A 15,341-nucleotide genomic window follows, 5' to 3' on the forward strand; every position below is an offset into this window, starting at 1 on the left:
TTCTCCAAAACCATTTGAACGAAGAGCTATTTGATTTGGGGGGGGGGGGTCGATACAAAGCAATCCTACACTTACACTGCCACCATGACACCAGCAGAATGGTCATTATAGAGTCAATATGCCACACAAATGCTTTTGAATTCTGGTGCTGGAGGAGACTCTTGAGAGTCCCATGGACTGCAAGAAGATCAAACCTAGCCATTCTTAAGGAAATCAACCGTGAGTGCTCACGGGAAGGACAGATCCTGAAGCTGAGGCTCCAATACTTTGGCCACCTCATGAGAAGAGAAGACTCCCTGGTGTTGGGAAAGATGGAGGGCACAAGGAGAAGGGGACGACAGAGGACCAGATGGTTGGACAGTGTTCTCGAAGCTACCAGCATGAGTTTGACCAAACTGCGGGAGGCAGTGGAAGACAGGAGTGCCTGGCATGCTCTGGTCCATGGGGTCACGAAGAGTCGGACATGACTAACCGACTAAACAACAACAACATGCCACACAAAGATATTCTCAAGGCACCCCTGGAAACTCTGCCGGTGCCCACCCATCAGGGACAGTGCCCATAAAAATGCTCATAGGCCACAGAGGAAGCTGATGAACTTAGAGCAAAGGAAACAGACCTCCAGCACTGTCTCACACATTCATGTTGGTATGGCAACATCCCCCTACTTTATCATTCCCAGTGGCACAGCCAGCAATGACCCTGCTATTGCCAGCTCCCATGCACCCCCTTGGCAGTTCAAATCTCTTCATGCTGCTCACAACCACTGTTTTATGAACACAACGAAGGAGAGGAAAGAGAACCCAGACAACACAGCACGCAAAAGATACCTGCCACCATTCCTGACTGTGTCACTGGGGCCAATGGAAGAGAAGAGAAGAGTTTGGATTTGATATCCCACTTTATCACTACCCGAAGGAGTCTCAAAGCGGCTAACATTCTCCTTTCCCTTCCTCCCCCACAACAAACACTCTGTGAGGTGAGTGAGGCTGAGAGACTTCACAGAAGTGTGCCTAGCCCAAGGTCACCCAGCAGCTGCAGGTGGAGGAGCGGAGACGCGAGCCTGGTTCACCAGATTACGAGTCTACTGCTCTTAACCACTACACCACACCGGCTCTCAGTGTGAATGGAGGGGGTGTTGTGGCAACCTCTAGCAATATATGTGCAGCTGAGGCAAATCTGTGTGAAAGAGGCATATCCCTGCTATCATGACAGATAGGTAGCCGTGTTGGTCTGCCATAGTCAAAACAAAACAAAAATTTTTCTTCCAGTAGCACTGGTCTTTAAGGTGCTACTGGAAGAAATTTTTTTTTTGTTTGTTCCTGCTATCATGAGTTCATCAGAACCCTCTACAGGTAGCCCCAACTAGCACAGTTCCACTATGCGCTGCAACAGTGTTTCTGAAGGCTACCCTAGTGCATTTGGGTCAATCCAACAGGTAGATCACTGCCATGTTTTGTTTGTTTGTTTTAGTGGGAGTAGATCACAGTCTCTTGGGAGTTGGACATGCTTGTTCTACAGCAATCTTAACTCTGAAGGGCTGCTTGCAGTCTGTATACAATACTGAGGTACATGGACCTGTCATACGGCTTTCTATAAGGCTGCTGACTTGCTTTAAGGTAGTACAAACCGCAGGAAAATTAAATATATTCCTTCTGCTCAAAGAAAACTTGCATATTACGGAGTCAGACATGCTAAAGCTTTCCATATAAGAATTTATTTATACACAGACAACTAGATGTCAGTGAGAAGAGTTCTAGCCTAGGTTTCTCCTTAATCTGCTAGTTTCCCATGGACTTCTCTATACACATCCCTGCAACCTGAAGCAATACAGTGTGGCAACAATTTTATTGCCTGCTCTGTTGTATGTGTGAACTAGGCCTAAAATGTCTTAAATTATTCAAGCTTTGTTTTAGCTTCACAGAGAGAAGACGCCAAATAAATCTAAGTGGATCGATCAACAGGGAAATGCTGCAGTCAGATGTCATATTATGTCAACAAGAGCATTCATTGCAACAGCCATTTTTGTTTCTATAAACCAGGGGTGGAAAACCTGTGGCCCGTGGCTCTCCAGATGTTTCTGACCACTGGTCACGCTGGCTGGCGCTAATTGGGGCTGAGAGCTCAATAACATCTGAAAGCCACATGTTCATCCCCTCGGCTATAAATAAACGATTATGATATCAGACACATGTGTTCAAACTAGCATTTGCCATCCAGAAAAGAATATGGATTGGATTCAAACTAAGTTTAGTTAAACTTCAGTCCTAATGAAATCAGTGGTACAAATTAGCCATGACATAACCGAAGTCAGTTGAATTCAATCGAGAGTAAGTGGTTGGATGTAGAATTAGTTCCAAAGATGGTATTCAAACTATATAAATACATCAACAATTTAAATATCTATCCTAACTACATGGAACAGCTTGCTTTTTAGAAAAATACTGAGGCTGGCAATTAAGTTTTCCCACCCTTTGCAAGATTTTAGGAGAGAAATAGATGGCGTTTTAGTAATCTCTTTGTCTTTGTTAGACCGAGTAGAACAAAAACAAGCTGTTGGGATCAGCCTCCAATCAAAAAGTGGAAACATCCAAAGCCTGGGAGAAGCTTGTACACATCTCCCCACATGCAACTGGGAGCCAGAAGTGACAAGTGACATCAAAAGCAGCCAAGGTGAGCAAATCCCACCCTGTGTAGGACTCCAACATCTGGCTGCTTTCATTTCATCCAAGACCTGCCATGGCCCAGAGACTGGAACAGCAGAGTGGCAGCTGGAACAGCTGAGGACGGGACAGTGGATTGTATACACCTTTTCCTCCCCCTTTACTGTGCCTCTTGCATCTGCTGCCAGAAGCTGCAAGAGAAATCAACAGCTGCCTGAGTAAGGAAGGCCAACACAGTGAGGAACTAACCTGATGACTGAGCTACTGTATATTAAATGCATTGAAAGCTGCCTTCACAACTTTGGTTAAAGATTGGGGTATAAATATTTCTATGCACATGGAAATGTATCAATCTATCTATCATCTATCTATCTATCTATCTATCTATCTATCTATCTATCTATCTATGTTACAACTTTGTATTTTTGTTTACAACAGTATATTATACAGCTTTTTATGTTATACAAAGTAAAACTGAAAACCCAATTAATCTAGAGCTTTAACCTCATCCACCTTTATCAATCTGCTGGTAAGGGCTAACACACCATTAAAAACCTGACCTTCAAATAGCATAGTATATATGTCTTAATGTATTCTTGCCTTTTCTGGTTTTAATGTATGTATATGTTTTCTCTTTTTCTTTTTGAAATTTCCTTTGGGCTGTCTGTGGCAAAAAAAAGCAACTAATAAATTGAATAATAATAATCTCATTTTTTTAAAAAAAAAGTGTCGTTTTTATTATAATTGCTGACATTTAAGTGGCATATAAATAAATTGCTTTCATTTTTTAAATGGTCATTGAATAATTTTTATATTTGCAGTACAAGCAGAGCTTGTGGGGGGGTTATATGTTTGTGGTGGCTCCCCGTGGAATGCTCTCCCCACAGAGGCTTGCCTGGCACCTTCATTACATATCTTTAGGTGCCATGCTAAAACATTCCTCTTCTCCCAGGCGTTTGCCAAATTAAACAATCTATGGCCTTAAACCCTCTCTCTGTGTGTGAGAGAGAGTGTGTGTAAGGGTTACTGTTTTTGTGTGTTACTATGGTGTGTTGTTGTATTGTAAACCACCCCGTGATCCGTGGAAGAAAGGTGGTATGGCAGTTTATTTAAGAATAAGAATAATTTCCACTCAACTAAGCTAGGGGTAGGGAACCCCTGTGGACCAGATCTAACCCGTAGCATAACCTTTTTTTTTTTTTTAAATAATATTTATTAAAATTTTTCAAAAATACAAAAAATATCACTTTACGGGACTCCCCCCTTCCCCCACCCCTACCATATTCCCCTTTCATATTGTTGGCCAAACAAGTTCCCCATTCAAATTGAAACTTAATTTGTTTTACCCTTAATAATAATAAAAAAAAAAAGAAAAAAAAACCCAATGTTCTTTCCCCAAGACCCACCCCATGTCATTCCACAATTTCCATTTTTTAATAAAAAAAGCACCCCAGATAATAAAAACAAAAAAGGTAGAAAATAAAAAAAAAAATATAATGAATAATAAACCAATTCAGCAAAAAATAACAAAGTTGGCAAGCCTTTGGAGTTTTAGTTCTCCCCCCCCTGTCTCCGGTTTAATTTCCCCCTGACCATCAACCCCTAGTGTCTGCCTGGAATTCTTAAGGCCATAAATCACAACTTTTCCCCAACTCCTTGCTGGCTATTTCTTTTTAAAATTAAAAATAAATTTTTTTGAAAATCAAAATTATTATTATTATCATTATTTTTCAAAACTTTAACTTCAGTCTTTAATAAAACTGTAATAGAACTCCCTCCATTGTTCTTTCCAGGTTGTAGTCTAATTTCCCTTTGTTCCGCTGCTAAAACGTTGTAATTCGAAAGTTTGGTAAGTCTGCAGGGATGGTTGTTATTCAGGGGCAAAACCTTACGTTCAGTCCCTTCCTTTCTTCAATAGAAAAATCTATTGTCTCCTTTAAAAAAACAAAAAAGAAAACACCCTGAAGACGAGATGTTATTTCCGTTTTGCAGCTTTCCCAGAAGATAACCAGTCCTGTAAAGTTCCATTGGTGTTTTTCCACTTTCCCAATCCTTGTAATGTCCCGAAGCTCCTCAAGGGGGATTGTTGTGACTTTGTTTCCTCTGATCCAAAAGTCAATTTGTTATCCATATTCGCCATTTTGTATCCAAATTTTAACAAGTTGTAGCAAATTGTATCAAATTTAACCAGCCAAGTTCTCATAATAAAATCCACTCCGCTTTTCGACTTTGACAGCTATTTTGACAGCTGTCAAAATCTCCGACTCCTTTCACCAGGCTCTCTCTTCAGTCGCCCCGGTTCCCAGGGGGGGGGGTTGCGTTTCCCTTCTCCAGTTCCTCCTCCAGCACAGTTCTTGTAGTTCCCCATCGTGAAATTTTGGATTTTTATCAGCAATGCAAGCCTTTTTGGGTCTTGGTTTCCCCGTCCTTGTTTTGGAAAGTTTACAATAGGGAGGGGACTGACTTCCTTTTTGGATCCCCCCCGCTCGTATCCAATTCGAAAAAAAAAATTTTTTTTCCTCCTTTTGAGCCCGGTTTCCAAATTTACTCACGGGTTGTTGTTGAAAAGTCCGAATTTTCAATGGAAGAAGTCAGCGCTCTCCGCCGGATGGCATGCGGCTTCGCTCAGCAGGGGAAGCAGAAAACTCAAGGCACCACGCTTCTCCCCGGCACCCGATCCGTAGCCTTTAAAAAGGCTCCTTCACGAGTCGGGAGGGCGCTAACGGTGCAAGCCGAGTCTCCATGTCCACGGCCTCCGTGGCCGTGGTTTCTAAGGGTCCCCGCATCGCCGGTGCGGTAGAACCCAGCCCCTGCCGAGCAGACTCCCTCCGGAGCTCGGAGGGAGTCCGCCATTCGGCGATGGCGCCAACCCGGAAGACTAACCCGTAGCATAACCTGATCCAGCTCGCTGCCTCAGGAGGGTACCTGTGGGTGGTTCTTTGCTTTCATGCAGAACAGTGGGGTGGCTACATGTTCCCTTGGCTGGCACTAGCTGGAGGGAGGGAGGAACAGAAGGGAACAAGGAAGATGTTCTTTGTTCTTGTTTTTTTACCAGGGCAGCTGGCTCCTCTTCTTGGGCGACACTTGCTTAAGGGAGGAAAGGAAAATCAAAGGGACAAGCAAGTGCCATTAGGAGCAAAGCAGAAAACTTCCTTCAATTTAAGGCACCCAAGGGAAACTGAGATGAAGTGTAACTTTTTGCCACACTTTAGGAGACACTGGAGTCTGACTCTCAACTCATGCAACTAACACGGGGTCAGCAAACTTTTTCAGCAGGGAGTCAGTCCAGTGTCCCTCAGACCTTGTGGGGGGCCGGACTATATTTTTGGGGGGAAATGAACGAATTCCTATGCCCCACAAATAACCCAGAGATGCATTTTAAATAAAAGCACACATTCTACTCATGTAAAAACACGCTGAGTCCCGGACCGCCCACGGGCCGGATTTAGAAGGCGATTGGGCCCGATTGGGCCCCCAGGCCTTAGTTTGCCTACCCATGAACTAACACTGCACATCAATGGAAGGAAAGAGAAGGGGGGGAGAGACTATCCATCCATATGTGGCTCAGCTTCCATCCACTGGTGTGTGGAGCTGTCATACAGTGGTACAGCACATAGTTTGTATGCAAAAGGTCCCAAGCTCAATGCATAGCATCTCCATGTAGGAGTCCTGTCTGAAATCCTGGAGAGCCACTGCCAGTCAATTTTGACAGTGTTGCGCTAGGACCATCACTGATCCAACATGATGTAAGGTAAAGTATAAGGTGACACCCTATGTTACATTATCAGTGCCAGCCCTGCCCAATATTGGCTTCAACTCCTTCTCCTCACTGAATCTTCCCACTGCTCAAGGACCATTCTAAGTAAAAAAGAAAGAAAAAGTTACCCATCCCTGACCTAAGACACTGGCCAAAGTAATTATTTGAACCAAGACTATGTACTGATGGAGAACATTTAGGAAAAAATGGTAGGAGATATTTCTTTCATGTGATTTGGGTGTATTGCATTGTTTTAACGTGGCACAAAAATCTATTAGTTCTCTCCAACTATAATTCAGGCAACACACAGAAGTAAAAAAGTGCACTTTTTAAACAGAATCAAACTCTCAGCATGTAAACTACTGAAAACCATTTCTCAGATTTCTTTTAAATCTTTACAGAAGAAAAAAATGTGACACAAACCATTTCAAGCATCTACAGCATGTGCATAAATTAAGCTTATTTACAAATTAAACTTTTAATTACACAAAACCAAGAACACACAAGTAAACATGTGTTACTGGATTTCAATCCAGCCACCACTTCAAAACATACATTTCTCTCTCACACACCATTTAATGGGTTGTTAACTGCTGTGCTGTAACAAAAGACATTGTGTAAAAAATTAATGCAGATGATACTTTATGGTAAGCAACTTCTACAAAGTTCGGCTTCAGTTCTGGAGAACTCAAAGCTCAAAGGCAATTGATTCAATAAAAAGGTACTATGTAAAATATTTCAGATCTTGCCTGCTATAAGTTAGGATTTAAGTCCTGAAAATATAAAACAAGCATATTGGGTAGAATGTAAAGTCATGTAGTTGTTGAATTCCTCAACTAGGAATTATATTTGGGCTTCCATTGTAACTTGCTGGGACATTTCCCCCTAAGAGGATAAGGGCAGTACTTCTGGATAATATCAAGAATTCTTCAAAGTCTGCATCCTGTTTCAGACAGTGGTCAAGCAAATGCTTCTGAGAAGCACATAGCAAAGGGATGAAAGCAATAGCCCTCCTGTGCTGTTGCCCCACAGCAGCTAACATTCAACAGCCTCTGAACCCAGAAGGGCTAGATGCCTGCCAATCCAAAAATAACTAATAATGCTATGTCTCAATAAAGATGCACAAAATGAAGAATTCGTTTACCACTCACTAAACACAATTATGCTGGGCCCATTGCATGTATGCTACTGGGAAGCACCTGTGCCATGAAGAACGAATATGAAGGGAAAATACTTTCAGGCGGTACAATTAACCTTGCTTAGTATCAGGCAGGCTGATTCTGAAAATCACCTATGCATTATTCCTATTACATTAATTCAGTGACAACAGCATGCAAACTACTATATAGCTGATCAGAAGAAACACAATTCCTTTCCAGAAGCCTTGCAATCTACATTAGGCAGGCAAGATGGTATTCATTTATTTAATGTATTTATATCCCACCTTTCTCCCAATCAGGGGTGAAGAAGAGATACAGGACTGGTGTGATATGGAAGTGGCAACTGAGATATTGGTAAGATCCCACTGTATGTATCTGAACACTATTAAAGACAGCAGGGAGGGCAAAGTCACTAGTGCTGTGTGTTTACACTTTACAACTCTATGGGCAATGTCAGATGACTTCCAGGCATTAAAAATAAATCTAACATTTTACACCTGTAGTACAATCAGTGGTAGAAACTGAGCTATGAAAGCTAGGAGCTTAAAGGCACCTTAAACTTAGGTTATGGGTGCAACAACGGAATGTTTAGGTGCACTTTTTAAATAAAAAGAATACAAAGTTGAAAATTAATAAACTGCAGCTAAAATATTATGTTCATTTTTCACATGATCTAGTCCTTCTCCTGTCCACACCCTAATATTCTTACGAGGGTATCTTTTCCAATCTACAGAGAGTAGCTGGAAGTGGGGAGGCAGAAAAAGGTCCTCCTTTCCTCCCACTCTGCAGTTTTAATCTGAAATCTTAGGTGTAGTACTGCACCCTGAGCTCAGAAACTGGACGTGCTAGTGAAATTCCCTGTCGCAAAATGTACCTAGAGCAATGGGTGTTTTGAACACTGGGTACAATACACCCTACCCCCCCCCAACACACACACACACACACACACACACATGATGGAGTATCTTTACTAAGGACAGGCAGGGAGCTGGATGTTTTTAAATCAGCAATGCTGGAGGAGTGGGGTATGCGGCTAAGAACTGCTGCCAGAAAAGAAAAGTTGCTTTGCTCATGTTTGCCACCTATTTTTAAAGGGCAAGATAAGTGTTTAACTTTGCATGATGGACTGGTAGGTGCTCAGCCTCTGCAGAATGTTCTAAGAAGCAAAGTTCTACAATTTTCACAAAACAGCACACACATTTCAGGAGGGGAGACACACTCCTCATTAGAAATAGTGCCAACAGCATCCAAGGAGCGTCCACAGAATTAAAGACTTGGCACAGCTAGAGCGCACCCTGGACTGACTAATAGCTATGTTTTCCTAGCAACAAGCATCAGGTTTGAGAGAAGAGGAAAATGCAACTTCCTCACAACAGAAGCAGTTATTAGAAGGGAAATATCTGATCTGATCTGATGCAATAACTATACAACTTACTACCCCAGGTAACATGCCTTAAATGAGATGCCCAGGAACATCTCAAATACAGTGGTACCTTGGTTAAAGAACAGCCCTGTTTACGAACTATTCAGTTTAAGAACTCCGCAAAACCGGAAGTAGTGTCTAAAGTTTGCGAACTTTACCTCGGTCTAAGAATGGAAGCCGAACAGTGGAAGGGTATCGGCAGCAGGAGGCCTCATTAGGGAAAGTGCCCCTCAGTTTAAGAACAGTTTTGGTTTAAGAACGGGCTTCCAGAACGGTTTACGTTCGTAAACCAAGGTACCACTGTATGCTGATTCAACAAGGAGAGTAAGAAAACAAAAAGTGATTTTAGACCGGATAAACTCTGTGAAATCCTAGCTAGTAATATGTTTAAAGGGCCGCCAGAGATGTTAAACTGTTTAAATTTATAAATTTTGACTATATGTAGTATATAAAAACAAGAAAACAATGGAACAGCAACTGAGCTCAGTACATTTCATTGATCCAACACATTATGGGAGGTCAACCTGTAGCAAAGGAAGCTAGTTTGTTGCAAACATATCCAGGAGCAGCACATCTTCAGACTCCCAAGCTGTTTGTCTTTATGCTTGCTTTCTGTTCAGTACAAAAGGCATGGATGCAACATGCACGCTGTTGTGGCACTATTTTTTTGACCAGACTTGTGGCACACTTGCCAGACAAGTTTACCAGCACTTCCATACGTTCTTATTTTGGGTAGTTGTTTCAACAAGACAAATATTTGGTACAGAAGGAATAAACAAAATCCCTAATTTCACCTGTTCAGCTTTGATGCTGTATTGCCTGTGCACAATAGAATGTAACTTGCACAACACACACAAATTATACACACACAAAGTAATTACAGTGCCCATCAGTACACAGAGATATTTCCAGTTCGGTCCAGCAGTGAAAATGTTCTCAATCTGAGGGTTGCCCTCCATATTATGAGAAGGGGCACAAAAATTGTCAGGTCACTCTGACAACCAAAAATGGACCCCTAACATAAGGTGGTTATCTTCCTCCCTATTCTGGCAGGTTCTGGATCCAGAAGAGATACTACATGGACATAATGTGAATGGGGTGGTGGTGGCAGTTACCCCATATCAGTAAACTTGGAAGTGTGAGTAAACGTGTAACCATACCTTCGCACTGAAACAGAAGTGCAACATTTGGTGTGCAGCTGGCAGCAAGATGCTATGAAGACATATGAGAAATGGGGTGTGCATATGTGTCTGTGTGCAATATATTATTGTGTTTATATCCCATACTTCCTCCAAGAAGCTCAGAGCAGCATACGTAACATCCCACTGCTCACAACTGTAAGAACCTGTATTGTGTAGTGTGGGACCAGGATTCAAACCCCCCTGCAGCCATGAGACTCACCAAGTGATCTTGGCCCAGCAACTATTGTCTTAACCTAACCTACCATACAAAACAGCTGTAAAGCTAACGTGGAGCTGAAGAACCACGTACATCACTTGGGTGCCTGAAGGAAAGGCAGGATATAAATATGATGCATAAATATTTGTAAGCAAGGATGAATGGCCCAAGGTTGGTCAGCTTCATGCCTGAGTGGGGATTTGAACCTGCATCTCCCTAATCCAGCACATCACACTAACCCAAATGCATATATGCATTTGCGCACACACATGTGTAACAGTATGTGTGTGTGCGCACATACACAAAAACATACATTTATAATGTATATAGTATATAATGTATATAGTTATAGATACACACACACACACACACACACACACACACACACAAATATACATTCCCACAAGTATCTTCCCACAGCATCACTGTGAGAACAGGATGCTGGACTAGATGAGCCACCAGCCTGATCTTATGCTTCTTATATATGTGTGTGGATATATAGAATCATAGAATTGTAGAGTTGCAAGGGACCCCAGGGTCATCTAGTCCAACCCACTGCAATACAGGAATAAATGGTGGGCATTATATATGTGGTGTTGCATACGCATACAAATATAAAGGCGAGTCCACAGTGGTTCTGTTTTAGCACCTGCGGGCCTCTTGGATGGCAGCTAATGGAGCATAACAGTAGTAGTGGACTGAACTCTTTTCACATCCAGCCCAGGCAAAGAAACTCCTGCCAACATCTCCCCTACCTAGACTGCCCCCATCACCCACCCCCATCTTTTTGGCAATGCCCATTGTCCAGCTTCACTCTTTAAAACTGCAAACCGGCCGGGGGTCCCCATTACAACAGAGAAAGGCAACCACAACACGGCGAGGGCAGCCACTACCAAAACACAAAGGAGGCAGCCATACAAAACACACACAGGCGCCCCCTTAATTTATTTATTTTTCCACTTCCCTCTTTCCCGCCCCCCCCAGGGGCCCTGATGCTTCGCGACCACCCAACACGCCCCCCACACCAGGGGGTCTCTCAGGCGGCGCTGTCGCGAGGATGCCCATCCCTCCCTCGCAACCGGTCTATGGGGGGGGGGGGGTTGTGCGTGTGCGCGTGCTTTTCACTTTAAAAAATCAATTGCGGGAAAAGGGAGGAGGGGGACCCGAAGTGCAAGTCTGTGTGCAAGTGGTTTTTATTACTTTTAATTTTTTTTTAAGGAGCCTCGGGAAGCGCAGCCCCCTCCCCCCGCCCCGACTCCACAGCTGAGGTAAAAAAAAAAGCGGGCTAGAGGAGCCTTAAAAAAAACCTCTTCTCCCGCGACCCGCAACCGACACCCTCCCGCTGCTGCTGCCGCCCTCCTCCTCCTCTTTCCGGGTCTCGCCCAGGCAGCTGGCGGAGGAGGAGGAGGAGAGCCGGCAGCGAGGGAGGGAGGCCCGGCGGCTGAGGCGAGACCGCCGCCGGCGGCGGCGGCCGCTCTGAGGGAAACGTACCGAGCGCCCCCTCACAGAGCCCGGCCGCGCGAGAGGGAGCGCGCGCACCTCCCTCCCTCTGCCCCCTCCCTCCCGAGAGACCGTTGGCGGCGCCTCGTGCGCCTCCTTCGCTGCTGCTGCTTCTCTCTCTCTTTCTCCTCACAAACCCGGTTCCCGCCTCAGCGCTGCCCACCCATTTAATTTTTTTGTGGGGGGGGGAGAAGAGGGAGAAGCGCCGCCTTTCTCTCCGATCCCTCGTGGAACTGGCGGGGTTTGGGGGGGATAGAAGCGGCAGCTCACTCACCGGGTCCCGCGGCGACGGGGGCCGCTCCCCCCGCCGTGTACATGGCGGCGGCCCTCGGGCGGGCGGCGTGGCGCCCTTTTCTTCTTCTATGAGGAGAGCGGCGGCGGCGGCGGCGGGCGGGGAGGGGGGAGGCGAGGCGGCAGGGAAAATAATAATAATGGTGACGATGATAATGAAATAAAAATAAAGCCCGCCTTCTCCTCCTCTTCTTCTTCCTCCTCCTCCTCCCTCGTTGGCTGGAGCTCCGCTGCCGAGGCCCCCCCGCCAAACTCCGGCGCTAGGCACGATGATGGTGGCTTTGCTGAGGGCGGAGGGAGCCGACTTGAGGCGAGGCGGGCAGGGCCCGAGAGGAGGAGCCGGCGGAGGAGGCCGCGGCGGAGGGCGGAGCCGGAGGAGGCCGCGGACGAGGTGGGAGAGGAGGAGAAGGAGGCCGCGGCGGCGGCGAAGCCAGACGCTCCGCCCCGTCAGGCGCCGGCCCTCCTCCGCTCCCGGCTTTCGTTTCCTCCCCTCACGCAGCGGCGGTGGCGGCCCCGTTGCCTCAGATGCCCTCGTCGCACCGTGTGCCTCGCCGCCTCACGTAGCACTTTTAAACTTAAAAAAAAACACACACACAAGCCAAAATCTTTTTTTCCCCAAGAAGACCAGGCGCTGGAATGTTTTTGAAGCGAGAAACGAGAAGAGAGCATGAGGGGAAGGCGTTTTTTTGCGTGTGTGCGCGTACTTTTTAAAATCGCCTCACACTTTCGGGTTCGACAAAGATGGTCAAAAAGCCCCACAGAGACTCCAGCTCAGTGGTTCTCAAACTTTTTTTTTCTCCCTCTGAGCTACGCTTTCGGAATAAAAATGTGCTCGCGCCACGGCAATTTTTTTCATTGACAAGAAAGTAAAACGGAAAGTGCTTGATTTAGGACATAAAACACCACTGCTTTGTAATACCACAACGAGTGCTTGATTTAGGACATAAAACACCACTGCTTTGTAATACGACAACGAGACATCCAGAAAATATAAAACGATGCGGCTGCTTAAGAGCATTCCCAAAATATAATATTGATTGTCCTTGAACCTTCCCGCCACACCACGGTGTTGCACAGCACCCTTTGACAACCAACTGGAACACGAGTCTCTTTCTTGAGGGTGGGGAGAGACCCTAAATGGCAGCAATGTCACATCCAGAAAGCCACTATATAGTAACCTAGTTTTCAGACATGACATAAGCTCTTCTTGCTGGGAGTTAAAGAAACGAAGATGTTGAAGAGAAAAAAGTTGTTGCTGGTGATAAATATCAAATGATGGTGAGATTTGAATGCAGATACTACAATCCAGTCCAACTATGCCCATTTACAAAATACTATTTTTTGGCACCTGTTTCTGAGTCTTTTCAGTGGTATTGTCCCACCTATGAAAGAATGCCTCAACCCCAAGAAGATCATCTCATACCTATGTTACTTTCTCTTTCCACCAAGTGAACTCTTTGTAATGTATTCTGCTCTGGTCAGACCTCACCTGGAGTACTGTGTCCAGTTCTGGGCACCACAGTTCAAGAAGGACACTGACAAACTGGAACGTGTCCAGAGGAGGGCAACCAAAATGGTCAAAGGCCTGGAAACGATGCCTTATGAGGAACGGCTAAGGGAGCTGGGCATGTTTAGCCTGGAGAAGAGGAGGTTAAGGGGTGATATGATAGCCATGTTCAAATATATAAAAGGATGTCACATAGAGGAGGGAGAAAGGTTGTTTTCTGCTGCTCCAGAGAAGCGGACACGGAGCAATGGATCCAAACTACAAGAAAGAAGATTCCACCTAAACATTAGGAAGAACTTCCTGCCAGTAAGAGCTGTTTGACAGTGGAATTTGCTGCCAAGGAGTGTGGTGGAGTCTCCTTCTTTGGAGGTCTTTAAGCAGAGGCTTGACAACCATATGTCAGGAGTGCTCTGATGGTGTTTCCTGCTTGGCAGGGGGTTGGACTCGATGGCCCTTGTGGTCTCTTCCAACTCTATGATTCTATGATTCTAATGTTGGGTTATCCCTAACAATTGTTTTTTGTGTTCTGGAGCGATTCTGACCCCCCTGCCAGAATAGAGTGGGACTGTTACTTCTCTTGATCTGAACATTATACTTCTGTTGATGAATTAGCTTTTTTGCGGCTGCATCACACCGTTGACTCATGTTAAGCTTGTGGTCCACCAAGAGCCCTGGATTCTTTAAGTCAGGTTTAGCCCATCTTATATTTGCGCATTTATTTATTCCTGCCTAAGTGCAGGACCTTACATCTGTCCCAACTGAAATTAATTTTGTTAACTTGGGCCCAGTTCTCCAATCTGTTGAGGTCATTTTGTATTCTGATTCTGTCTTCTGTGGCATTAAGTACCTCTCCCAGTTTGGTGTTATCTGCAAATTTGATAAACATTCCCTCGATTCCTTCATCCAAGTCATTTACAAAGATGTTGACCAACCCAGGACAGAACCCTGCAGCACCCCACTTGTCACTTTTTTCCCAGGATGATAAGGAACCGATAATGAATACTCTTTAGGTTTGGTCAGTTAACCAGCTACAAATCCACCTAACAGTTTACCTCGTTCAACCCACATTTTATCATTCTCAGAATTTCTAGAAATTATGCCTAAATAAATGCAAGATATCTCTAGTGCCCATACATAGGCACACACACAGGGAAGCCAATGTGAGCTATTTTTAATAGATCCTAGGACAATTATGTTTTCTGCCTTATTTGCAGTACAGTATAATGAACATAGGAAGCTGCCTTGTACTGAATCAGACCATTAGTCTGTCGATCTCAGTATTGCCTCTTCTGTCAGCTGCTCTACTTGAAGATGCTGGTGGAGATTGAACCCAGGACCTTTTACATGCCACTTCTGAAGCTGGGGCAACAAGGTTGTGGCGTAATGAGGCTGTCACTTTACCTATTAGCCTCGAAGTGTTACTAAGGTCTAGAAGGCAGCAAGTTGCTGTGACCTTTCAGCGACATTAAACTGCAAAGGTGCAAAGTTGGCAACCCAGTCACAGCCCCCTAGTCTTGCTGGCTAGAGCTTCGGTTGCTGGCTTGGCAAGCACAGCAACTGCATTGAACCCAGGCCAGAAACCGCTATAGGTGTGGGAGCAGTTTCAAAGCCATAGCTGACCCACCAAGCCATGCTGCTTGGG

At 44.9% G+C, this 15,341-nt stretch overlaps 1 protein-coding gene and 1 long non-coding RNA gene across 3 annotated transcripts in view; both read right to left on the reverse strand.

Annotated features, from left to right (window-relative positions):
* AGO2 (argonaute RISC catalytic component 2) overlaps positions 1–13,065 on the reverse strand; it is a 50,751-nt gene extending 37,686 nt beyond the window's left edge. For both annotated transcript variants that reach the window (XM_083621964.1, XM_083621963.1), the window contains exon 1: positions 12,176–13,065. In XM_083621964.1, coding sequence (XP_083478090.1) covers positions 12,176–12,218 — 43 coding nt within the window. In that variant the 5' untranslated portion in view covers positions 12,219–13,065. The remainder of the gene's footprint in view (positions 1–12,175) is intronic.
* Positions 2,550–7,845, reverse strand: LOC310766332. The gene is made up of 3 exons (XR_014550074.1): positions 5,559–7,845; positions 3,097–3,851; positions 2,550–3,031 (listed from the first exon to the last, which is right to left on the reverse strand). It is a non-coding gene; the product is annotated as an uncharacterized lncRNA (long non-coding RNA).
* Positions 13,066–15,341: the final 2,276 nt, after the last annotated feature.

This window comes from Podarcis filfolensis, assembly GCF_964270895.1.
Source record: "Podarcis filfolensis genome assembly, chromosome: 7".
In the NCBI taxonomy this organism is placed as follows: Eukaryota; Metazoa; Chordata; class Lepidosauria; order Squamata; family Lacertidae; genus Podarcis; species Podarcis filfolensis.